The following is a 27173-nucleotide window of genomic DNA, read 5'->3' on the forward strand; positions in this document are numbered from 1 at the left end:
TTTTTGCCTTTATGCCATCATGAGTTGAAATGTAAAATGTTCTCAAAGCATGTTATGGCTTCACATTGTGATTTGTGAGTGTCTTAATTAATTTAATGCTCTCAAGAAGAACTCAATGTTGGATGAGGCTATTCAGCCCAGCCTTTGCATGATTTTTATTACTTGTCCTTGTAGTTTATGAATCACTTTTAGGTGTATTTCTACAGATTTGTTAGAGAGTCTGTTACATTTTAAATTTCAGCTGGGCCCTGCCTCATAAAAGGTTTAGGTATCCTTTTCATAAATATACATGGTACATTGGTTCAGCTGAAATCATCACAGAGTTGAGAGCACAGGGAGTAGTTTTGAACCAGCCAGTTGTATTATCTGGTCGTTGCTTGATCCAGACATTTGAATTATCTGACTATTGCTTGATCCAGCTTGTTAAGTTATATGTTGTTTTCGGTCAGGTCATAGAAAACCATGGAAGACATTGTACTTGATCAACTTTGCACAGCATTTTCCTTATTTATTCTTTCCATAATGCCATGACTAGACAGACTAATTGCTCGAGTATGCCTCTTCTAGTGCACCGTAAGCAAATTAAGCGGTTTAAAGTTCAGTTCAATGTCTGCCTGCAAATACTAATTTGAGTTTCCAGCACAATATTATTTATTCAAGACTAGAAAATTGTATCCAATATATGCATTATATATGAGCCTGAGAACCATATGTCAAATGACCGAGGGGATAGTATATTGATATTTTCCACACTGGTGACCTTTGCATTGGTATGTCAATATTCTCATTTTCATGCCTAGTGAATGCAGTATGCATGCCTGCTCTTTCATCATATATGTTCATTGTTCAGATGCACAACACTTTCCTCTGGTGTGAAATTGCAAATTCCTATTGTTCTTTTGTTTGTAATTAGTTTTGAGTTTTTTTCTTACTTGTCGGATGAAATATTCAAACATCCATGCGTGAAATATGCATCCTTTGTTTTTACTAAATGCAAATGACTTACATGTATATGCCGAGTTGATCCGATGCCTCTTCTTTGTGTTATTGTCTGGAATAGCTTCAACCTGCACAGTGTTGAAACTGTAGCAGCCATAGGAATCAACACATAAATAAGAGGAAAGGGTGCAATGTATAAGAAGATGGACGCCCCCAGACAATTTCTACTCCACATTTTATGCCCATATATTACTCAACGTTTGTATCCATGTCAGTCTCCTCAGGTGGCTGGAAATTGGCACAACACATTCTTGACCAAAGCAATGTTGAGACAAACGCATGAAGCTATGAGAGTTTTATCATTTGAATCCAAAGATGAAATGCTACGTGATTTATGTTATGTTGAAATTAAGAGAGAAGCTGAAATAGTGAGGAAAGTCACATTAATGCGCCATTTGTAGAATAAATCAATATATCAAAATAAAATATGCCATGTGCAATTACGTCAGCATGTTGTGTGTGATATTTGCTCTCAAAAATTAAAGCCCGATGCAAAATATAATCTCCCACGCTGCTTTATAGCATCCTAGTTTGTAACTTTAGTTATACTGCTCTCTGCTCTCATAGCTTCATCCAATTGCATCAACATTTCTTTGGTTGGGAGTGATATACACTATCTATCTTATAGAGAAAACTAACTTTTAGCTATAAACATAGACACAAGTTAGCTTTTCTTGGTACGGAGAGCCGGAGAGGTACGTTCCAATCTTTAGCCGCTTACTGACTCAATCACATGTCGCGCGTATTTTAATTTGATATATTGATATTATGCAAATGCCCCATAATGTGATTTCCCTCAACTTTCAAGGTATCGCATCATAAAATAAAGGATCTATTTTCTACGCTATTACATCTGTTTCTAAATATTGCTACATAGGCCCCTTTTTTTCTCCCATAAAAGTTGAATGAAAATTTAGATATTCGTGACATGCTTTTCAAACCGCTAAATGGTATATTTCGTGTAAAAACTTTCTATATGGAAGTCGCTCTAAAATATCAGATAAATATATTTTTCATGTTTATAATAATTAAAAATCAATTAATCCTACGTTAATACCATCTCATTTTACGTAAAACACTTAATCTTCATCTTTATCAACATAGGTTTCAAACACCATCATAGTATAGGATGTGATTTTATTTTAGTATTACGAATCTGAATAAACTCTAAGGCCCCGTTCTATTCTTCAACTCCAAACTTCAATTTCCTCGTTTTCCGTTTGCACGCTTTTCAAACTGTTAAATGATGTTTTTTTTATAAAATGGTTTCTATATAGATGTTGTTTAAAAAAGAAAATAAATCAACTTTTCAAATTTATAATAGCTAAAACTTAATTAATCATGTGCTAATAAGGTTTATCGTTTTGTTAGCAACAAAAATCAATCTCCAAAATGGGAGATCGAAGTATCGAACTGGGCCTAAAAGTAGCTTATCATGTACTCCCTCCGTCTCATAAAAAACTAACATAGTACTGGATGTGACATATTCTACTACTATGAATTTGGACATACTTCTGTCCAGATTCGTTGTATTAGAATGCGTCACATCCAATCATAGATTCGTTTTTTATTGCGACAGAGGGAGTAGGTAACAATGGCCTTGTTTAGTTCCAAACTTTTTCTTCAAACTTCCAACTTTTCCATGATATCAAAACTTTCCTACACACATAAACTTCTAACTTTTCCATCACATCATTCCAATTTCAACCAAATTTCCAATTTTAGCGTGAACTAAACACACCCAATATTTTGGGACGAAGGAAGGTGGTATCTACAAGTATAAGTACTACTCCATCTGTTTCATATTAAGTCATTTGACCTTTTCCTTAATCGAACTTTTTTGAATTTGACCAAATATATAGAAAAATATAGTAGTATTTTCAATAAAAAGAAACAAAATATAAAATATATTTAATATTATATTAATAAAACTAATTTGATATTTTATATGTTACAAAATTTTACTCAAACTTAATAAAAAAATTAAACGACTTATATGAGTCAGGGTACTACAATAGAAATGGCAAAGTAAACACACAAATTTTGACAATTTGATCCTTTGCAAAAACTAATTATACAAATGAATCGTGGCTAAAACTTATTTTAAAAATAACCTTTTTATTCATCGCCAAATCCCATGGCGCTGAACTTAAGACACCTCAGCGCCACGTCAACTGGCGCTAAATGCCGTGTCACCGTGGATGGAAGTCTGAGTCAACGTACCAACGTGCATTCAGCGCCGTGCTATTTGGTGCTGAGATGTCTAAATTCAGCACCATGAGATTTGACGCTGAATAAAAAGGTCATTTTTTAATTAAGTTTTAGTCACGGTTCATTTCATTTGTATAATTAGTTTTTGCAAAGAGTCAAATTATCAAAATTTGTGCATTAAACAGTGCTGCCGCCAGCACAGAAGATCCCGCGAGCCAAGACAGTGCAACGGCTCGTGATCAGCATCGCGCCACGTGTCCGTCCCACCTCTTCTCGCTCTCCTTTCGCTATTAACCTTCTCGACGCCGACAGGTGGGTCCCACCAATGCCTCCTCCACTCCTCCTGCGCCTCCGCTCACCCGCGCCACCCGCCGCCGTCGCCGCCGGGTCCCTCTCCCGGCGGCGGCGGCGGCGCAGGGCCGGCCTCGCGCCGGTGCGAGCGTCGTGGCAGGAGCTTGCGGGGGTGCTGGTGTTCTCCGCCGTGCCCTTCACGGCCGTCAAGGCCCTCGCCAACAGCCCCCTCGGCGCCCGCCTCCGCCGCCGCCTCGACGACCGGAAGGCCGCCGCCGCCGCCGAGGCCGACGCCCTCCGCTCCGCCGCGCGCCAAGCCCGCACCGCCAGGTAGTACAACTACACTCGCAGAGATTACCGGCCTTGCATCAGCTAGCTATAAGCTCAAGCTGCTAAATATTTCGATTGCTTTTGAAGCTCGTGGTATGGGGATGAACGGCCGCGGTGGCTAGGCCCCGTGCCGTACGAGTACCCGGCGCATCTCACCGGAGAGTACCCTGGCGATTACGGGTTCGATATTGCAGGCCTGGGCAGGGATCCCGTTGCTTTCGCAAACTACTTCAAGTATGTCACTGTTGCAATTTTCTGATCCATTTACATTTGAGAATTTATATTACTTTGCAAATAAAAAAAGATAGTAGAAGAGTACTGGTTAGGGCCTGATGGCAGCTTGCAAATTGCAACTATCTAGTTTGTCTGCTCCACATTGTATTCAGTCCTAAATGCTAAATAATCAGGTGTGCACCTTCCTGTTCACTGTTCTTTCTGATTATGTGTTTGTATATTTCCTTCCAGGAAGTAAAATAATGCTAGTTAGTATCTGATGTCAATTTGCAGATTGCACTTATCTAGTTTGTCTGTTCTAGATGGTAGCAATGTACTCAATTGTTAAATGCCAACAATTGTCACGCTTCCTTTAGTACTGCAAAATAGCTTTCCATGCACCAATCCTGGTTTATTTTTAACGTGTACAAAGAACTCGTTGTCTACAAGATTGTTTGATAGCTTTGCGTGAGGTTGCTCATGCAGATGTACAATATACAAATAAAACTTCTTTGTTTTATGTAGAAGCTAGATCATTTTTTAAAAAAATTATAAAAACATGTTTCACATGATTTAATTTTTATACACTCATGTCTTTGTGCTCCACTTTGCTCCTCATACTTTAGACTAAAATAGTTGCATAAAAATATGCTATCTGTGTCTTTGAGTTTCATTTTCCCCGAGGATCTTCTATGTTAGAATAGAGACTCGTACTGTTGAATGTACATAGAATGCATCTGTTCAATAATGGATAAGGTTCTGTTTTTGGTGACGTCCATGCCTCTTTTTCAGGGTTAAGCTGCTCCAGTGCGTATATAGCTTATAATAGTAAATCATTTCCTTTGTGTACCAGAAACTGGTATTGACAGGTGATAATTGGGGTACTAGGACTATTGAAAGTAGCAATATTATTATGCCTTCTAAATTGTAACAGTGAGTTAACTGAATCAAGTCTTTTTGTAATGTTGTTTGCAGTAGCTCCTGTAAACCCAAAGTTTCTTGTGACATCGTGATCTGAACTTCTCTTGTTGTAGCTTGTGTCTTTCTTCCTATTCACAATTTCAACTCCTCATTTTCACTGATGATCTTGCCTGCAGCTTTGAGATCTTGCATTGTCGGTGGGCCATGCTTGCTGCTCTTGGTGTTGTTGTTCCTGAACTGTTAGATCTTTTTGGAGTAGTCCATTTTGTCGAGCCTGTTTGGTGGAAAGTTGGTTACGCAAAACTTCATGTAAGTTTCAGTGTTGTACTACTCAAATATCCATGCCTCAGTTCATTTAGCACACAATTGACCGTCAGATCAAAACAAACCATCAGATCAGTGCTAATTGCATGTCTAATAGCCCATCCTTATAGATTGCACCCCTTCCATCTAGACTAGCAATATAGGACTAAACATCCCACCAATTGTTCTCACTTGCCATGCATGTGGACCTTTCAGATTTTTTTTGTTGGAATTTCTGTTTGTTCCTTTGACATACAGTTCAGCTTGGAAACAAACTAGATATGTAACTCTTGCTGCCAGTGAACAGATTTGCATGCTCTACCAACAAAAATGGCAAGCTGGATAAGGAAATTGATTATTTCTTAGTTGTGTTAATTTGTTTCATTCAACCAATGAGTTAATTTTACAGGGTGACACTCTTGATTACCTTGGAATTCCTGGTTTCCGAATCGCTGGTGGTCAGGGTGTCATTGTCATCGCTATCTGTCAAGCCCTTTTGATGGTAACATAAAGTTTTTTTTTCTTTTAATCATGTACTTTCTTTTTCTCTTCCTTGTGTACTTCTTCAAACACTTTGGAGTTGTCAACAGTCACCTCACGTATATTCATCAGTATTGTAGGATTATTCTGCTGTTACATCATTCTCTTGTTAGTTCTTTGTTTCCAATTATTCAGCGCATTTGATAACGGTTTTTTCACCCCATGATTTGTTAGGTTGGTCCAGAATATGCAAGGTACTGCGGGATTGAGGCTCTAGAACCCTTGGGATTATATCTTCCGGGAGACATAAACTACCCGGGAGGAGCACTCTTCGATCCCTTGGGGCTCTCCAAAGATCCAGTCGCGTTCGAAGATCTAAAGGTGAAGGAGATCAAGAACGGTCGCCTGGCAATGGTTGCATGGCTCGGCTTCTACATCCAGGCAGCTGTAACTGGCAAGGGTCCTATTCAGAACCTTGTTGAACACTTGTCGGACCCACTGCATAACAACATTTTGTCCTCTTTTGTTTGAGCCTTCTTTTAATGGACATAGCAGATGTGTCCTGTTTGGTCACATGAACAGTAGGACTTATGTGCAGCTAGCGTTTATATTTACTGGTTTTGAACACTAGTTAGCTATTTACACATGTAAATATGTAACACTGGATAAGAAGATTTATGTGGGGTTTGTAAATGGCATGTCTTCAAACAAAGTTTACACGCCGCAAGAAATCGGCCACATTGTCAATAAGACTAAATTGATTCCTTTTTTTAGACTTTGTTCGATATATTGGGATCTGTTCAACTGAAATTACATAGCTCAAAATTACTGAGATCAGGTATCCACACGCTGAGATACCAGAGTGGTGTAATATGTGGTTTTACTGTTAAAACATTTAGAAAGCAATCTTTTTCAACACTTAATTTTGTTTTTGTTATTTTTGTTTTGTCTTGACAGAGGGACTAGTACAATTGAGAGCCAAAACAAAATTGATTCGCCTAAAGAAACAAGACGGCGTTCAAAGAGCCAAAACTGGGCCTCCTTTGAAATGGAGAAAAAATGTATGATTTTTTATCTTGGATTGATAATGTTACTACTTTTCTCTATAAACTTGGTCAAAATTAAAGCAGTTTGACTTTGACTAAAGTCGAAAATATCTTATAACCTAAACGGAGGGAGTATTTGCGTCACAAAGGAACCTAAAGAGAGGAAGAACAAAAATTTTCCTACAACCTATATCGTAGATTGCATCTGTATTGTACTTCTACAATATCAAATCAAGGTTTCTGTTATGCTATGCCATGCTTATTTTTTATGGTGAAACTTAAAAACTTATGATGGTTGTAGCTTACAGGTCATTAATATTTGAGTAAATTCACAAAACTGCGATTATTTGGTCAAAACTATCAGTTGCTATAAGCTTTACCTAATTTCACAACATTATTTAAAGAAAAACTAAGTATTTCACAATACCGCAACAACAACAAACATTTTCTTATCAGAAAATTACAACTTTAACTCCCTGTATACGCGTGACATGTAAGTCCGATATGCAATGGCATGATTATTACATCTTTATATGACATGGAGGCTCGGGCTTACAGCTTTATAATAGAAATATACATTGTTGTTGCAGTTCTCTAAAATGTTTAATTAAAAGTTACAACAATTTGATAGTTTTGATAAAATAGTTGTATCTAAAATGTTTTAAAACAGAATTTTATTTTATTTTTTAAAACTTTTAACTATCAATAACCAGTTATTTCTCAAATACTCTCCCTTCGATTCATACTTTCTAGCATTGCCCACATTCACTGCTAGAAAGTCTTATAACCTGAAACGGAGGTAGTATTAGTTTAAAAACACAAAAAAATGATGTGCACAATTTATTTCTCAAAAAAACTTATTATAACATCATAAACTTATTCTATTGTCAAAGTTTTACAAGTGTGACAGAACTTTTCTAAAAAAAAAGGGTTAAAATATCAGGTACAGAGTTCAATAGTGGTTTGCAACATAAAACAAAAGAGAAACACAGTGTGCATCACATGAGCAAACAGTTACCAAAAATAGCCTTATTATTAACAGGCAAATCACCGAAACACAGCCGCCGGCCACCAAACCGGCCATTTCCGCTTCCCTATTCCGCCCCCCTTCCTCCGCTCCCAACCGAGTCCCCGCCGCCGCCGCCGGCTGCATCCTCGCCCTGCGTCGAGGGCCACGGCGCCGCGCCCACCGCCCGTCTTAGCGCCCCCGCTGCTCGGCCACGGCTCGCACGACCGCGCGGGTGAGGGAACAGCCGGCGCTGCCTTGGCCTCGGCTCGGCGGCGCGACGCCCCCACCCACTCCAGGCTCCACGTATGGTTCAATCCTATGCAACTTCTTTTTTTTTGTTGATTCGGGAATTCATGCCTATCCTTGGGTGTCGATTGCGCATGTAGTTTCGAATTTGGATTTTGTCAGTTTTTCTAGAATCGAATTTGGCCATCTGTAGAATGGCGCTATGACAATGGGTGTCTGATGCATGAACCATCCTAGCGTCGTAGTATTTGGCAAGAATTGGGTTCGGTGAGAAGATGTCATGTAAAGTTGGGGAAAGGAATGCCAACGTTTTGAGTTTGGAGGTGGGGTTTCTCGTTGAGGACATATGCTCGGTGCCGTTTCTGGTGACAAAATCCTGCATCTGATAGGGAGAGAACAAGATGCTCCAACCCCCATTCGGTTTGGTTTCTGCACGGTGAACTGCCGTTTGCTGTTCAGAAATTTTGGAGGTTCCTTTCAATTGAACATCCATGTCCCATGTTAGGTCATTCCTGCTTACACGTGCAGCTAAATAGGCATAGCATTATGACCTGCTATAGAGTTCTATGCAGATCTCAATAGGTTTCCCATACCCCCATCAATATTCTGATTCCGTCGGTGTTGTTGATAAATGGTTCTCCACATTTTAGTTCGTCTCTCATATGTGCGGACCAGTATATGTGACGGAGCTATTTTCCTATATATGGTAATCTGTAGGACTTATAAACTTGTGAAAGTAAGTTCGTGTGTTATGCCTTCCTAAAATTTTGCAGACATTCACTCTACATTGTTGTTCAAAGCTTCCTCTCTTACCATGTATGTAAGGACTCCTTCACCGGTGTATAACCAAGGATAATAGTTGTTGTATATTGTTTGCTACAATCTTATCGTAGATGTGTATAAAATAGTTTTATCTCTTAAATGTTAATGATTTGTATGTGCCATGGTGTATCAGTGTTTGAATGTATCAGAATCAAATGAACTTAGTACAATGTGAGGGGCACATTTATAGATGTGAGACTATGGGACTATATGCTATGTAAACAAATCATTGGCAGAATATGTATTAAACATTTTAGTCTTATCACCCTAAGAGTATCCTTCTAACTAACTGTATATCTGAGATGTCTGCGATTAAAAGCATAAGTACTTCTGAAAAGCCTGCAATGCAAAATGGAAATTCAATTGCTATTTGCTTTTTTAATCACATGAAATTAGAAACTATTTACTGAACTCCTTGCAATATGTTCTCATATGGAACAGTATTTAACGCCTTCTGTTTGAACTATGAAATGTTTGTATGCTTTTGTAAGCACACTTTTGGTGTAACTGTGAAATTCGATGTACGGTCCAATCCAACTGTATCATGTTTTTTTTCCAATGCTACTTCAAATTTGCTTTATTTTATATGGCATCGCGTTAAAAAAATTAACAGATTAGAGTTGTATCTATTTTTAATTCATTTTGTTAATTTACAATAGGTGAGGAATTTTTAATGCTTGAAATGACTGAAAGTTGGATAGAAGGCTCAAAAAACACTTCAGCTCCAGAATCAGTTTCTTGTTCAGTTTCTAGATATGAATCATCACCGCCAAGAAGACTGGGGAAAAGGTAATTAAATGCTAATGTACCATTATTTTTTATTTATTTTAGGTTGTGGGGCATGATGTAGAGTGTGACTTTTATTTTCTTTACTATCCCCAGAAATATTTATCATCTATTAGCTCAACGGGAGATCTCTCCTCGGACAAAACACCAAGCTAAAAATATTTGGTCTGGATCTCCAGATTGTGCTACTGGTTCAATTGAGTTAGCATTTTGGGTTACAGATGCTAGACATGATCTTTTTTCTTGGTAAGGCAGATTTCTTTTTTAACCAAGATGAGTACTTTATATTTAAAGATAAACTTGAACTGTTGATTTTACTACTACTATCTGATTGAGCATGCATCCTAAACCTTACCTTTTTACAGGGCTGAATCACAATCCTTGCATCGGTGGTCTGCCAGGTATTGTCTTCTCCTGCCTGCTCCAAGGTCAACCATTGCAGCTGCATTCAGTCCGGATGGGAGAACACTTGCATCCACACAGTAAGCTAAAGGATATGCTGAATATATGTTCTGAACGGAAAAAAACTTAGACTAACTACACTTTTCTCTAGTGGTGACCATACTGTTAAAATAATCGATTGCCAAACTGGGAAATGTTTGAAAGTGTTGCTTGGACATCGGCGCACTCCATGGGTGGTATGTCTATTAAAACTGGCAATTGTTTTTCCTAGTGTACTTCATTTTCTGAGATGCTCTTTAAGCACTTCTAAAAGAATTAACACTAATACTAGTTTGGTTTTTAGTGTTTCCTTAACGATCACTTGCTTAAATAACAACAGTTTGTTATCTATGTGTCCTTCTTGCTGTTTTCCCCCTATGTACAAACTGTTAATTCAGAAAAATGTTTTACAAAAAAAAAACAATGTTGAATTTTGTTTCACTTTTTTATTGCTTGCCATAAGAAATTATTGTTGCAATGTAGGTTAGATATCATCCATTACATCCTGATATCGTTGCTAGCGGAAGTTTGGATAATGAAGTTTGTCTATGGGATGCTAAAACCTCCCGTTGCATTGGATCACACTTCTTCTGTAATATCTCTTAATGGACTCATTGTTTTTCTTCTCTATTCGTGAACATTTCTAAAGCAACAATTGTAATTATTTTTTACATTATGTTGGCAGATAAGCAAATTGCATCAATTGCATTTCATGCAAAGGGGGAGCTTCTGGCGGTTGCTTCAGGGCACAAAGTGAGATGTTTAAACAAATGAACTTTCTATGGATTGTTCTGTTCTGTACTTCATCAGTAACTGTTAAAGTTTAAATTTTGAAATACATTTCAGCTGTTCATATGGGACTACAATAAACGAGATGAAGCTTCTGACCCACCAATGATATTAAGAACTCGCCGTTCACTGAGAGCTGTTCAATTTCATCCCAATGGGGCTCCGTATCTACTGACTGCAGAGGTAGAATTTGTCTCTCTGAATTGATGATTTATTTATATTAGTTTTCTAATTTTCTCCGTGTCTCCCTGTCCTAGTGTTGATGTTTAATCTCACCCCAAGGTTCACTTGCAGGTTAACAATCTTGATTCTGCTGATTCAGAACTGACCCATGCAACATCTTCTGGCTATTCAAACTCGCCTTCGGCTGTATTTTTTGCAATCATGAACTCCGCATGTTGTCCATACTCTGAGTCTAGGTTTTCATCACCGTGCTTGATCTGGCCTGCATATGTCAGAGATGATGGAAGCATATGTCTGCTTCGCAATGACTGGGTTAGTGGTTCATCCGATGTGCAGCAGCCATCAGATTCTGAAACTCAACAGGCTGGCCATATGGTTACACCTATGGATGTATGCCCTGGAGAACCTGGGGTGAATAATTATGATGATGAAGTTTCTGCATCTTTATCAAATAGAATAGAAATGCATACTCCCAGTTGGCAGAATAGCTCAAGATTTCACAACAGTAGTGCTGCTACTGATCTTCACAGGATTGATATAAGACAAGTTTCTGACCTGAGCAGTGATACGCCAAATCCAGAAATGCCTGCACATTCAAGAATTGATGTTCCAAATAGTATGCCAATGGATTTGTTCGCCTCTTCAAATACAATAGATGTTCAAATGTTCCTAAGAGACGTAGAGGCCGGACATCACCATAATAATTACACTGGTGGATCACATAGCTGGGAACTGCCTTTTCTCCAGGGTTGGTTGATGGCACAAAACCGTACAGGATTGCGTGCAACACTTCCTAACAATGAGGTTATAGGAGACTTACCTATCAGTGGCACTGCTGGGACTGATAATGTGATGAATGAATCATCAAACATGTACAGTTTTGAACGTGTAGGGCCTTCATCATCAATTCCAATTACTATGGACAGTTTGAGAGTGCTAAGTAAACATCGTCATATGCTGGCCTCTGTACCTGGTGGAGCAGGGACTTCGCTTCAAGGTGCTCAAAATGGTGAAGCTCATGTTAATGTTGTCTCATTAGGTGTTGGGTCAGAATTTGCTACGTCACTGTTTGCTGGTGACGGTGCTGAATTACCCTGTACAGTGAAACTTAGAATATGGCGGCATAACATTGACAACCCTTGTGCTGTGTTAGCACCTGAGGCATGCTGCTTGACAATCTCTCATGCTGTTCTTTGCAGGTACACTTTGGCATTCCTCCTTTTTCCTCTGCTTTATTGTGTAGTACAAATTGCCAATCTTTTCCTGTTGTTATTTGCTAATGATTTTGATGTATTAAACTAAAACTCGTTGCTATTTTCTTGTGCTAGTGGTAGGCAGCAACAACCATGTGACAGTAACTAATAAAACAATTAATGCACAAATGTATATTTATCTGAATTGGTGCATTTGAGTTGCGCTTTTATCATGGTTGATAAATTTTGTGCTGCTGCTGAGATTTGAGACTCTGAACTTATTAATTGCTGCAGTGAAATGGGCACCCATTTTTCCCCCTGTGGGCGTTTTTTGGTGGCTTGTGTTGCATGCTTACTGCCTCAAACAGAAGTTGGTGAGCATGTAAGCCAATCACCTGTACAGTATGATTCAACTGGGGCTGGAACATCACCAACTCACCACCCTCTCCCCTCTCGTCGAGTTATTTATGAGCTTCGTGTTTATTCTCTTGAGGAGGAAACGTATGTTTTCTCGATGCTATTTTTTTTATTATTTGATTTTTATCTGCCAGTGTCTGTAAATTGACTAGTGAAGTCATTTATTGCTTTTGTGATTTCCTTGTAGGTTTGGGACAGTTCTTGTGTCCCGGGCAATAAGGGCAGCCCATTGCTTAACTTCCATTCAGGTCATTTTCTTTCCAATTTTTTTTGTAGGTGTGACCATTAATACTTTTGAGGTAGTTGTGTACTTGCTTGTGTGAGGTGGCAAATATGAGTTTCTGCAGTGACTTCCATTCTGAGAGCATTAACACTTTGTATCGAACTTAAGTGTGTTCAGAGAAGACGTGTTCTCTAACCCTTTTGGTGGACAATTCTGTAGTTCTGATCATTTAATTTTGGACTGATGTGATATGAAATCTGTTCTGCATGATGATATTTTTATTCGCTGCAGTTTTCACCTACATCAGAGCACATACTACTGGCATATGGTCGTCGTCATAACTCACTTCTGAGGGGCATTTTCATGGATGGCAAGACCACAATCCCTGTGTACACTGTCTTGGAGGTAGATATGATTTACAACTTAACATTAAACATTTTACAGGAAGGCTGATACAGATGCTCTCATGATACTTGTTTCTGTGTTTTGTATTGGATGTAATATACTTCTTGTTTTTTACTCTACTACACATAAGTTTGACAAAGCTTAATTGTGACCACTAGCTTCTATTGTAATTCTTTTTGTAGGACTTAATAAAATTATAATATCGTGAAAATATATTTTTCATATGAACGAAGTATTACCATTGTGTTATAAATCTAATCTGAACATTGCTAAAGATATTATTAGTTGACGTTAAAATAGTTTATAATGGAACCAAACTGTGGGGTTACGATTTATGTGCAGTAATGACTAATGACCTCATACTTTCAGGATATAAGGCTATGGGCTAATACTATTTCTTTATTGCACTTCCATAGGTGTATAGAGTTTCAGACATGGAGCTTGTAAGAGTTATCCCTAGTGCTGAAGATGAAGTCAATGTCGCATGTTTTCATCCTTCCCCTGGTGCAGGTCTTGTTTATGGGACTAAGGTGAGTGACAAGTTAGGTCAATATCAAAGATGGAATGAATATTGGTATATCTGATGCTTATGTTGAATCACAGGAAGGAAAGCTCAGGATAATTCAACACAATGTTGCAGACTACTAGGGGAAATATTCTTGAGGTACTACTTACCCGTATTTACTTTTAGGTCTTTAATGTGCTCAAACTGGTACCTAGTCTGCCAAGCATAAGCAGAATTTTTTTTTTTTTTGGTATTGTCCTGAATACAAGTTTGAGATACCGTGCATTTGGTCTTGATCGAACAGTTTAACATCGTTTATTTTTTGAAGCACACTGCCAATCGTATTAATAGAAAATGGACTGGCTTTCAGATTTTTAGAGAGGATCAACCCTTTTGGCTTGAGCTTCCTTGTGTCCAAATTCCAATCTACCTTTGCTGGGGGTCTCGCTCATTCTAGATAATTCTAAGGCTACAGATGGTGTTTTATATTAATCATTTTTCTGTATAATGTGAGGTGCTGGTATTCAACTTTTCCATTACTGGTAATGAATTCATACTGAGCTAGGATCCACTAGGGTTCAATGCTTAAGAAAATGTTGTGCCGAGGATTCTAATCTATTGTTTGATTGGTATAGCCAGTTAGGCCAGTTTGATTGGTTCTACTTCTGAGTGAACCCAATGCTAATTCTTTTCGCAGGAACTTATCTCCACAGATTCATATGCCCAATGAATCATATCCCATTCTAGCTAAATCATGGTGGTCAATTTTGAAGGACCAACATGCAGATGTTCGCCTTCCTGAGTAATCCACAACATGATTGCACTGAGACTCCGGAAAACATTTTGTGACGATCATGAAGACTTCGCTCTGCACCTAGGTAACAGTGACGCGGGTAAGAACTAAGAAGCAAGCTGTGAGAGAACAGTCAAGGAAACCGCTCCCGGTGGCAGCATATGTGACTTAAGTTAGTGGTTGACTAATTTCATTGCTAGAGGTAGAGCAGGAGGATGCTGGTGTATTGATGCTGCCTTAGCCAGAAAATGGGGTAGCAGATGAAATCTAGCAATTGGCATACATGTCAATGTGTCATGTTGCTCTGCATGACGTTGTCCTAATGGACTGTAACAATGGGATGTTGCTGCAATCAGAAGCACATACGCTCTTATTAACATGATTTGCTGTTATGCAAATCTTTTTTCTGCCGGTATATGGACTGGGGTTGGTGTATGTTGGGCAAATGAATCCCAAAACCACATTAGTAAATGCGAGAAAATGGGTATCATGATGTCATCGCATATCACTTCAAGATTAATTAGAAAGGCTCGTTTGACAAATAGGATAGGGAAATAATATCCCATCCATTAAAGGGTAATATTGTATTCTAACCATCCATTCTTTATACCTCGTTTAATCTTAGTCATTCATCCTTTTTTTTTCTTTCCCAATCCCACATCTCATAACCATTTGCCAAACAGGCCTTGAGGATTTTGTTGTCTTATTCCTCACTTGTGAATGACTATGATTAGCGAGTGATGAATTTGAGGCTCCTTTGGATATAAGAAATTTAAGAAAAAAAGTACTCCCTCTGTTCCTTAATATAGGGTGCAACTGGTTTTTTTGAAGTGTACCAGAATATAAGGCGTCTATACACATGCAAGCAAGCAGCATTAAAACAAAAGTATGAAATCTGGTCGACTTCCGTGCGCATGCATGCAAAGGCTTTCAATGCGTGGAGTTAGCTCTTCGTTTCTTGCGTTCGCGGGGTCGTTCACCCACCAAATAGCAGGTTGTTCGCGGGGAAGGATGCGAAGAGCTGCATGCATGCATGCAAAGGCCGATGCACACGGAGAAGCGAAGCGTCGCAGGCGTCACCCTGAAAAAATCAGTTAAGCCTCCGTGGTATTGCCGTCCAGAGCATTTGCGCCCTATATTAAGGAATGGAGGGAGTACAGGATTATAGTGTTCTAGCCCTTTAAATCATATGGATAGAAAAACGTAAAAAGAAAAAAAAGTAAGAATGATAATTTGAATGGAGTGCAACGAGAAAGAAGAGAGGTAGACACAAATGACCCATTTTCCCAATAGGTTGATGGTTATGTTATAATTTTTCTAAAAGTTCTTATGTTTTGAGTCAATCAAAAGAAAATTATAGGACTTTTGATAGCTATTCTTTTTAATCCAAAAGGCTGCATAGTAAAAAAAAAATATAGGATTAAACTCCAAAATTCCACCCCCTTTATTTTTGTCAAAATGGCCATTTTAAAAACTTATTTCGAAACTAACCATACAAAAGAATTCATCCAAAAATAGGATGGGGGCTTAGTGCCAAAGCAGTTGGCGCTGAGGTTAGCCGTCTACCAGTGTGGTGGCCGAGCCGATCCCCCGTCAACGTGGAGCAACTAACCTCAGCCTTGGTGCTGAGACAACTAACCTCAGCACTACATGCGTTGATATTGAGGTAGTGGCCATAACCTCGCTTGGGGAACAACCTTAGCTATAGCGTAAATGGTGCCGAGCTATATGACCTTAGTGCCATTACGCTGGCGCTGAACCCTCACCGCTTAGATATCGCTATGTACGGACCTCAGCGCCATTCCATCTGGCATTGACCTATGCCGGCTCAGTGCTTGCAGGCTGCCTAACACAGGAGAAGTGTTGGGCGACCCAAGCACGAGTGCTTAGTGCTGAAGATCAGCGTGGGAAGGAAAGGCGCTGATAAGGGTTCAACGTGAGGGTAATTGGCGCTGACATCCTTGCCATGTCGGCGGGGGGAACGGCTCGGCCGCCACGCCGATAGAGTGTCAGTGCCAAGGCGGTTGGCTCCGAGACGGCTTATCTTAGCGCTAAGAACATTGGCGCTGAGTCCGTGATTTATTTTTGGATGAAGTTTTTTTACACGGTCTTTTGAAATAATTTTTTGAAAATGGCTAATTTGTCAAGAAAAACCGTGGCCATAGCCATCTGCGTGCTTCGCTCTTTGCGAAGCTCTTCATGGATGCTTTGAGATTAGTGCCAGATCGTGGGAGGTAGGTGTGTGCCTGTGCGCTGCGTCTTTTGACCAACCCAGTCGTTGACCCAAGACGAAGCGAAGCAGGCGACCATTTTGTTTTTTTCCTTTTAATTTATTATTTCCAACCAAGAAACGGAGGCGTGGCAGTTGGTTGGGCAACGAATGCGAACCTACTTCTCCTAGTATACTGCTTTTACTTTTGCCATCGCCACCACCGCCATTCCTGGAACCCCCTTCCCTCTTCCTCCCTCGGATCTCTCCTCGCTCGCGCGTTCGCGCCGCCGCCTTCCCCCTTCCCCCGTTGATTGATTGGTTCGTGTTTTTCTTCTTTTTTTTTTTCCTTCTGAGGGGTTTCTTGATGTTTCCTGCCGTGTGATTTGATTTGATTTGACTTTCCCCTTCTTCTTGTTTTCTTTTTCTTGCAGGGAGGAGGATCAATGGAGTGCGTCCGCTCCGGCTCCGGGGTTCTTGATCCCAGGTGCTCTCCGCGGTTCCTGGGGAAGAAGGGTGGTTCGCTCACGTGAGTGCTTCTTGATCCCAAGCGCTCTCTGCCTTTTCCCCCTGTTTCTTTCCTTCTTTGTGAGTGGTGGTGATCTGTGATCTCTCGGTGGGGGGTTTGGTGCGGACTGGATCTTGCTGGGGTTTTTATTTATTCAGGCGTGTTGTTGAGATCACTGCTTTTTTTTTTTGGGTGACGATTAAATTTTCAGTGAAAGCAAATTAGTATATCTACCAGTCTGTAGTCAGTATGATGGAGAATGATTTTTTTTTAGTTCAAAAACATTGCAATGAATCCGTGGACTAATCAGTTATTTGGATCTCCTCAACGAACAATTATGTTAGCTCAATTTTGTTCTCAACAAATACAGTTTTCCCTTGTGAGTTCTGAGCATCTGGTGAACACAAAACTTAGTATATTTGTACTGGACTAAGATTACTGTCTACAGCTCCAAAATCAAAATGTATTTTTTTTTGAGTTGATACCATTTAGAGACAGTAAGACATAGTACTATGGGTTTGCCTATCAAATGGTTGGGTGGGAGGAACACTGAATGTTCAATTTGTCTTGAAGAAAGTTAATTGCATATGTGATTTCCCCCCTTTTTTTATTGGGAGTGTTGATTTGAAATCTCAACGGAGGGATAGGTGCTGTAGAGGCTGGTGTTTTATTCAGACGTCGTTGCAATGACTAGTTCTCTTTTTGTGATGATTTGGTAGGAAATATTCAGAAAACGAAAATTAATTCTAGAATTTAATTGGTGTGCCATGTACCATAGCATATCACCTTGATATCTACCAGTCTGTAGTTAACATGATGCATAATGTTTTTCTTTTAGTTGAAAAAAATATTGTAACGAATCCATGGACTAATGAACTATTTGGATCTCCTGAACGAGCGGTTCCATTCCTTACAAATCTGGCAAAGACAAAACTCAAAAAAACTAAATGTGTTATTGAGTTAGTATGTTTAGATGTAGTAAGCCATAGTATTATGATTTTGTCTGTCAAATGGTTGAGAGGAATGCTAAAGGTACAAATGGTCTGGAAGAAGGGACATATCTTTTATTGACTGTATACAACACTGAAGGATGTGAAGCTCAATCTAGGCACTTTACTGTTATATATATCAATAAAGTTATAAATCAAATTTTCTGTCAGTTGAGATTTGACGTGAATTCACAATACATTTGATGTTGTTATTGCTAAGTTAACAAGGCTTTCTGATATGTGTTGATTCCACTGTTATCAAGTTGCCCGACTAGTCACGATTAGTTGTAAACTAGTCGTAAAGTCGGTCAAGCTAGTCGACTAGAGGGCTATGACTCAACCAAATAGCAAGTCGCATGACTAGTCGTGGTTACTCGCGTAGATTAGTTGTGATTAGTCATAGCAAATCACCAATTCACTATGCCAATTGGCTTATTGTGTTTAGTACTTCAGTTTTGTTTCTTGTTGACTTATTGTCTTGCTTGCTACTTCATAGTCCACAGTTTATACTATAAACAGTGCTTAATACAGTATAATAGTAGTAAAGACTATATATTGTATATCCTGTTTTTGCATGACCAAGTCATGGACTAGTCGACCAAATCGATAAGTAGGTCCAGGGGTACCTCGACTTTACAACTTGACAACCATGGTTTGTTATATGTTTCTATGAGAATATCATTAGGTTTTTTAACCATCAAACCATACATCTTGTTATTGATTTTGATAGCTGCTACCATTGACAGGTCATGTGGTAAAGCCACTTCTACAAATCTTGCCATTTGTACCAAACACGAGCAAAACTTGCATGGGAATGTTAAACCCTCACAGTTAGCAGCAAGTGGATCCTCTTATTCTGTTCACAGAAGTCCAGTGCTTAAGCAGAGACAGAATCTTTCTGCTAGGTCTACCTCTGCAGATGTATATACTACTTTTGATGAAAATGTCAGAGCTGTATCTTCACATGCTGCTGAAGAAAAGGTTGGAGTACTCTTATTAAACCTTGGTGGCCCAGAGACACTGGATGATGTTCAGCCATTTCTATTCAACCTGTTTGCTGACCCAGTAAGTGATCATACCACATGCTTTATACTTGTTCATTACTGACTATTTGTAGCCGATTTGTCAATGCTATTCGGCAATTTTCACTATTTGTATATTGGTATGTGTGTGTTCCTTTTAGTTTATCATTATGTAGTCCCGTAACGTTGACTAAAATGGTCTAGTAATTCTTGACCATTAAAAAATGGTTCAGTTTATTTTATCATACTATTTGAACCAAACAAAAACATGTCAATTTGATTTTATTGTGTATGCCACTATGATATGATGTCTGGATTCAGAATTTGTCTCCTATCTGTTCCTTATTTAGTATATAATGATTTACTTATATTTGTACTGTTCAGGATATCATCCGTTTGCCAAGGCTGTTCAGGTTTCTTCAAAGACCATTGGCCAAGCTTATCTCCACTTTTAGAGCTCCAAAGAGTAAGGAGGGGTACGCTTCAATCGGTGGAGGATCACCTTTGCGGAAAATTACTGATGAGCAGGTAAAATCTTGCCATCCTAATCACAAACATGTGTGGTTTGTCAAAAGAAATTTATCAGCTTAGTTAAATATTAGCTTTGCCTACTCATAAGTTTTGTGATATGAAAAAAAAATGTATTGTTGAGTTTCCTAACTCAGTTAACTGTGTTACAGGCAAATGCTTTGAAGGTGGCACTGAAAAAGAAGAATTTGAATGCTAATATATATGTTGGAATGCGATACTGGTACCCTTTTACAGAAGAAGCCATTGATCAGGTGAAACTTCCTGTCTCTAGAAGTCCTTTAAATCCTTCATTTCTTTGTTAAGTCTCAAAAACAGTGCCTTGCCATTTTTGTTCAATTCGTTTTCCATGGTAATTACTTTATTGTTTTTCTTCTAACTTACTTAGATATTGCTACTCAATGTTATTTTAAGTATCTTCTTTTCATCTGTTGTTGAGTATTCAGCACTCAAACGCATATACTGCATCGTAAACTTTAGATATTTCTGTTGTTCCCTGATTTTTTTTGTTAGTTTCCAATTGATTATAACTGCTTCTAAGTTTTGGTTGATCATAGATTAAGAAGGATAAGATTACAAAGCTTGTCGTTCTTCCACTGTACCCTCAATACTCCATATCGACAAGTGGATCAAGTATCCGTGTTCTCCAAAACATTGTCATGTAGGCTGCTTTCTCATTTGAATTCTCATCTAGTCATCTTCCATATTACTAGATATTTAAATTCTAATCTTTCAGACGCTGTAGATCATTAAATTATAATATTTCAGATGCTGTAGATCATTAAATATTAATATGATGGCATCATGCAGGGAGGATTCATATTTTGCTGGATTGCCAATTTCCATTATCGAATCATGGTACCAACGTGACGGTTATGTGAAATCAATGGCTGACTTAATTGAAAAGGAACTGTCAATTTTTTCCAATCCTGAAGAGGTTTGACCATTCCCTTTTCCTTCTATTTTTCTCCCTACAGTTTCCCACCTTTGGATTGCAGACTGTGAACACAATCATAGTATACCTTTTTTGGTAGAAATTTCCTTAGGGATACAGTTTGACATAGTTCTTGTATTTGCCTGTGGACAAAATTCGACATTAGATACATCCTTAATCTTGTCTACAACTAATTTTCAGTATCACTGTTTATTCAATTATGTATGAGTACGTTGTGACAACCACATCAGAGAAACTAAATTATTTAATGCCAACTACTTTTAAGAAAATGCACTGTCCATTTTCAGCTAACTTTTTGTACTAGACTGTGGATATAGGGAGTATACCATGAAACTTGAACCACAAAAATGCATTTTCTGAAATGCTACATTGTAGTGCTTACCTGCCTACTGTATATTTGACTATCCAGTTATCCACTCTAGTTACGTCAATTGATGAAGGGAAATTAACACTATAATTTTGTAAATGAGTATTAATGTATGATTCAGGGTGATTCAATAGACAGTGCAAGTATCTAGTTACTTTGTTGTTTACTCAGTCTGTTATAGGTACATGTCATTTTAGAATGATACACGTAAACGTAAGTCTGACCAGAATTATACAAAAAGTTGGAAATTGAATAGATAGAATAAGTCTGATATACTAATCATGATTGCAAATTTGTAATCTTTAGGTTATGATATTCTTCAGTGCACATGGAGTACCACTTACCTATGTTACGGATGCTGGAGATCCTTACAGAGATCAGATGGAGGACTGCATTGCTTTGATCATGGGAGAGTTAAAATCCAGAGGAATCTTAAACAGCCATACTCTGGCTTACCAGGTATAAGACAAATTAATACTTATTTTTATGAGGCCATCTTGTTTAGAATGAGGAAAGCATCTTAGGATATTTCTAGGATATATAAAGTGTTCATTTCATCTCTTTTTAAATGGCTATTTTTACTTTGAATGTATCAACCGAACTTTCACCATCTAGAAAATTTTGTACTAGTGTGTTTTATTCCTTTGCTTTACTGGTTAACACATCATTAACCTTTGTGTGCACACATGGCAGAGTCGAGTGGGGCCAGTTCAGTGGCTGAAACCATATACTGATGAAGTTCTAGTTGAACTAGGTCAACAGGGTGTAAAGAGCCTCCTGGCTGTTCCAGTAAGGTAATAATAACTGCACATATTTCATATTTTGGCGATTCAGCGTTTTCTTTTTTTTCTTTGGTATTTCCTTAAGAACAGCAACTTAAACCTGTATCTCTTTATGATAGTTTAATCTTCTGCCTGCACTTATCTCTTGATGCACATATATTATTGTAACCCAGCAATATTTTCTGGTATAAAATCATTATCAACGTAGAAATTTTGTTTCATATGGCATAAGTTTCTTGTTGATGGAAGGCATATGCCATTGCTTGTGTGTGTGTGTGTGTGTGTTTTATTTTGAATTTTTCTCATGTTCACTATTTACTGCATGGTTAATTTGCTTATCCATCAAGTACTTACAACGTAAAACTGGAAACTGCCCTTTAGGTTCATCTCATTAACCATTCAAGAATGGCTTGTTCAGTTTGCATTTTTCTTCCCTACATCACCTTGTGATTACCTTCTAGTCCTAACTAATTTATCATCAATCAGCTTTGTGAGCGAGCACATCGAGACCTTGGAAGAAATCGACATGGAGTACAAGGAGCTGGCTCTAGAATCGGGCATCGAGAACTGGGGAAGGGTTCCAGCTCTTGGATGCACCTCATCCTTCATCTCCGACCTTGCTGATGCCGTGGTCGAAGCCCTGCCCTCCGCTTCCGCTCTCGTGACGAAGAAGGTGGACGAGAGCGATTCCGACATGGACCTGATGCACTACCTGAGCAAGATGTTCTTCGGCTCCATCTTGGCGTTCGTCCTCCTATTGTCGCCAAGGCTGATTTCCGCTTTCCGGAACACCCTGTTGTAGGTGATGGTGGCTTCTTTTGTTTGGTTTTTTGCACTAGGGGTTTGGCTTGAGTAAGTAGAAAGGCAGGCTCGTGGGATGATAGTGAATAGTGATGGTTAAAGTTCCCCTTTTTTACAGAAGTAATATGCATGAAGTCATTGCAAGGTAGCTTAAGTGGTGGTTTTAAGCAAGGAGCCTCTAGGGGTAAATTGCCAGTCTGTACCAGTTTTCTTGTGCTGGTACAAGGCAAGCCTATCCTTTTTTTTCTTTTTTTTTCTTTTTGTTACATGAGCACATTGATAAAACATCATTGATATATTACTAATGCATACACACCATAATTTTTCCTCGTTTAATCATGTTTTCCCCCTTTTTTCCAATTCAACTTCTGCCGTTCTGCGTATGTAAAGATCGTTACAGCCAGGAGATGATACCGGTACGGTATGATGAGAAAACTCGCAAAAGGTTCTCTAATTCGCAAGAAAAATGCAAATGTTTGCCGAGACCGGCTCAGTACATGCGGGAGAATAGATCATATAACCTCCATTTAGATTATAAATCCTCAATTTCAATCTGACGTAAGGGTATACGATCAAATTTTCGCACTATACGCAGGCCCCAATATTAATTAACCTCACCTTATTATGCTCTAGGATGCTAGTGCCTGGTACTGCCATTGTGCTTTGGTTCAAAAAGTTGATCGCTGCATATAACAGTATAAGAAGCATGAAGTAAATTCAGGCGATATTTCATACCGCCAGCTTAAAGAAAAGCATGCACGGACTATATTCATGTAGGCAATATAAAGGACCTGCAGTTACACATTTCTTGACACAGCATCTGTTTCCAATTTTACATCCCTCATACTGCCAATTTTGCCAAACCAGATCACCCTTTTCATCCGACTCATCTCCTTAATCAACAGCCACCCGACAAATCACGAGGCGCAAAGTTGGACTCGGTTGTTGGTACACAGAAAGCAGGGCATATATCAAATTGAACTAGAAAACAATTAAGCGCGGGAGCCAGATAAATACAAGTTGATGATGTTGAATCTGAATTCTGGAGATGAGCCAGGAGGTAAATACTCCTCTAGAAGAACGTCCCTTCTGGAGGTTGCACCAACTTGCGATTCTGCGGGGTTGCCATCTCCTTCTTGAGCTGGGTAAGGATAGTCTCCATGGTGTACTCGCGCTGCCAGTTTGCTAGAACACCAAACTTCCTCGAGTCAACCTATAGGATCACAGCACCAAATGAATATCAATCAGAGGGAGTAGCCTGCACAAAATAAATAAACTTGGCATCTACATTTGGGAGGAGAATACCGCTCCAGTCTCATGATTAACACACGACATATTGATTCTTGAATGAAACCGGACAGATGGTGGCTTCTCTGGGTAGTCCTTGTCACAGAACAGCTTCAGCTGGTAGATGCGACCTTCATGGACACTCTGCCAGATTGAGGAAGAAACAGATACTTAGTAAAAGTTAATAATATTTTATATAAGCAGTACAAGAGGAGCTAGGTGGACTCTCAAACTGTCAAACATGAGAAAGCATCTAGAGCTAATATATGTAAGTTTTAGCTTGTAGTAGTGATTCTCCTGCCTTTATGGTCAACATAAGGAAGTTGAAAAGCTCAAGTGTGCCTCTTCCCAGAAATATAATTCCATAACCTTGTCACACATATCTTAATGCCATTCAAATAGCCTTTTTCCACTAATAAAGACATCTTCTCCACTAATAAAAACCCAAGATGAAGCACAGTACGACGGTAAAGATATAAAGCCACAGGAGAAGATTTTCCATATGAGTAATATGATATATTGTGAGTGTATCAGGATAGAGTCCATAATCTCACATTATGTGGACCAATGATGGTGCCAGTCCAAGACCGCATGTAGATGTCATCTGCATCATCCATTCCATAGCTCACGGTTCCATCTCCAATGCCCTTTTCACCACGTTCAAGCTCTTCTAGCAACCTGAAGTTTCGCGGAACTGCAGGCATTTTACATATTAGTCAACTCCTCAGGATATAATGCAGTTACCCTCTTAAATCTACTTATATAGAAATTGCATAATGGTGATATCATTGCACAGAACAAAAGAAGACAAAATCAACCTAGAAACAGCATGAGAAGTTTTCATACCCATGCATCAAGTACTGAATTACAGAGCAAAGACGGCTACAACCGAGATAAATAAAATGGCAATATCGATTCCCAGTTTCAGAATTTAGTGGATTTGTAGATGATTACTATTTTCTGAAGAAAAAAAAAGAATAACACCAATGTATCATTCTCCCGAATGAGGGACAAGAGCACTGCAGCTCAGCTGTTGTTTTCTTGTGAAGCAAAAAACAAAATTGAATATATCTGCCATTGGCATGGGGGGTTAACAACAATGCAAAAAAAAAATAAAATGTATTGGTCTGTTTGCAAGACGATGAAGAATCTTGTGACTCGAATACCATACACCCAGAACAGATATGTCGGCATTTGTTAAACGCAAGTCATTGTTTTATCTAGTGCACAGACACTCAGAGTGCAGTGGCTGGCAATCATGGTTTTGACTTCTCAGATTGAAGCCTGAACTTTGACTTGAGATTGATTATACAATGTATTATCTCAAAACAGAATAGTAGACAGAAATAGTGTAACTTCACACACAAAGTTCATCAGTGGAACATAATGAACAAATAACATGATCTTTGGCAAGTAGTCTGAATCACAAGGCCGCCGAGGTGAAACAATTTCAGTACAATTGTTTGAATGGTGCAAAGTTCCAACTTGTGATTAGAACACAAAAAAGGCATTACGTTCAAACCTCCAAACCGGAGACGCTAAAAGCTATTTAATTCCATCTAGGAAAGAAAATATTAAGAGAAGACCGAACTTAACACTGCAAGAAAAACGCAATATAGCATTCAATACCCAGGTTTTTATAAAGCACACAACCTGCATGCCCACACGAAAAAACAGATCCAGCAAAAAGAAACCAACGCAGTCTCATCCAGCCGCGACGAGGCCTATACAACAGCTATCTAAGGAAACCATGATCAGAAGAGCATATCTATCTTCATTAAAAACATTTCCACTTAAAGTCAAGTGATACAACTAATAATCCCGCTGATAATTATGCCTCATAGTCCACTTAGAGCTAATGGTCCCAGGCACTTCTCAGCTCTCCCCTTGTAACACCCAAGCAGCTAAAGGACCACTTGTTAGCAAAGGGAGCAATTTCATCCTCTCAGGATACCACAAATTTACTGCCAAAGCCAAACCATCATCAACATGCCGTAAATAAATTCGCAAACCGAGCAAACCAGGCCATCTAGAGAGATCCCATGACCGCTGCACGCATGCAAACCAAGCTAAATCACCAGATGGATGGAACCCATATGGTACAAAAACTGCAGATCGCTAATTCCAACAAACAAACCAACGCGTCGGCGTCTCGCCTGATCACCAACCACATCGAGCACAGCACAGCCATGGCGGGACACAGCGCCAAAGTTACGAGGCGCGGAACGGAGCGAAACCCGCGTGGATTCTCCTCCTCCGCCTCCTCCGATCCGAAGGCCCTAGGCACTCGCGAGAAAAGGGGGGGAAGGGAAGAAGGGAAGGGGGGATTCGATCGATCGCTCACCGACGACGCTCGATCCGGCGCCGGAGCTCCCCAGCGTCATCGCCGATCGATGGGTGGATCGCCGGAGAGGAGGAGGAGGGTTTGGGGATTGGCGAGGGGACGGGGGGAAAGGCAGGCGAAGTCGGAGGAGGATTCCTTGCGGCCGTGGCCTCAACTGCGGTTAAATCGGACACTATATACGGATGAAATAATGTCGATATTATATTTGTTTTCATATTCCTTTTTAAAATATTGTATTACAGTTTCGACCCATTTTTATTGCCAAAGTTTTTACTTTGAGCCACCGTTAAATCAACTTTTTTTTTATTTTGGATTGGGTAACTTGTGGTTATTTTTTCGGTTTGAATCACCCAACTCTCTTTATTATTCATGTTTACCCTTCATTTTGGTGATTTTAGTGAATATATGGCTTTGCACATAGATGGAGAAGTTTAACGGTGTACCAAAACCGATTTAATTAGGGTTGTTGATGGGTGCTAAAGAAGTTATTTGGGATAGTCTAAACTGGAAAAAAAACCGAGACAAAATTATGCAGTCCAAAGTGAAAAGATTGGTTTAAAGGTGATTTAAAGTGAAACTTTAACAATAAAATATGTTCTAAGCTATAATTCGCTCTATTGTTTATATGGGTAAATAAGTATATTCAATATGAAACCAATATAAATTAATTTTAACATAGAGATGAATTGAATAAGCCTAAATGGGCACCGCTCAAGCGTGACAAGAGGCACAACCCATCACACGTGGATCTAGCCATTCACTTTTCTAAAATAAA

General features: G+C 39.1%; 4 protein-coding genes across 4 annotated transcripts; 3 read left to right on the plus strand and 1 right to left on the minus strand.

Moving 5' to 3' along the window:
* The first annotated feature begins 3511 nt into the window (after positions 1-3511).
* On the plus strand, positions 3512-6519 carry LOC127784005 (chlorophyll a-b binding protein 7, chloroplastic). The gene is made up of 5 exons (XM_052311175.1): positions 3512-3831; positions 3919-4065; positions 5142-5274; positions 5678-5770; positions 5983-6519. Exons 1-5 carry the CDS (start codon positions 3536-3538, stop codon positions 6277-6279), a joined length of 966 nt encoding a protein of 321 aa, XP_052167135.1. The 5' UTR covers positions 3512-3535; the 3' UTR covers positions 6280-6519.
* Positions 6520-7870: 1351 nt separating this feature from the next.
* On the plus strand, positions 7871-15077 carry LOC127784875 (uncharacterized). The gene is made up of 15 exons (XM_052312282.1): positions 7871-8106; positions 9531-9660; positions 9754-9903; positions 10023-10139; positions 10211-10295; positions 10582-10690; positions 10784-10851; positions 10945-11070; positions 11182-12269; positions 12558-12764; positions 12868-12928; positions 13195-13308; positions 13725-13838; positions 13912-13972; positions 14511-15077. Exons 2-14 carry the CDS (start codon positions 9545-9547, stop codon positions 13954-13956), a joined length of 2400 nt encoding a protein of 799 aa, XP_052168242.1. The 5' UTR covers positions 7871-8106; positions 9531-9544; the 3' UTR covers positions 13957-13972; positions 14511-15077.
* A 1882-nt stretch (positions 15078-16959) lies between these two features.
* On the plus strand, positions 16960-23103 carry LOC127784462 (ferrochelatase-1, chloroplastic). The gene is made up of 10 exons (XM_052311777.1): positions 16960-17136; positions 17250-17344; positions 19059-19377; positions 19719-19862; positions 20015-20116; positions 20420-20523; positions 20673-20799; positions 21491-21643; positions 21878-21978; positions 22453-23103. Exons 2-10 carry the CDS (start codon positions 17262-17264, stop codon positions 22766-22768), a joined length of 1449 nt encoding a protein of 482 aa, XP_052167737.1. The 5' UTR covers positions 16960-17136; positions 17250-17261; the 3' UTR covers positions 22769-23103.
* A 391-nt stretch (positions 23104-23494) lies between these two features.
* Positions 23495-26561, minus strand: LOC127784463 (ubiquitin-conjugating enzyme E2 variant 1C). Its single transcript, XM_052311778.1, has 4 exons — positions 26399-26561; positions 24609-24748; positions 24073-24198; positions 23495-23980 (listed from the first exon to the last, which is right to left on the minus strand). Exons 1-4 carry the CDS (start codon positions 26436-26438, stop codon positions 23840-23842), a joined length of 447 nt encoding a protein of 148 aa, XP_052167738.1. The 5' UTR covers positions 26439-26561; the 3' UTR covers positions 23495-23839.
* Between the last annotated feature and the right edge of the window lie 612 nt (positions 26562-27173).

Source organism: Oryza glaberrima, chromosome 9 (genome assembly GCF_000147395.1).
Source record: "Oryza glaberrima chromosome 9, OglaRS2, whole genome shotgun sequence".
NCBI classification, from domain to species: domain Eukaryota; kingdom Viridiplantae; phylum Streptophyta; class Magnoliopsida; order Poales; family Poaceae; genus Oryza; species Oryza glaberrima.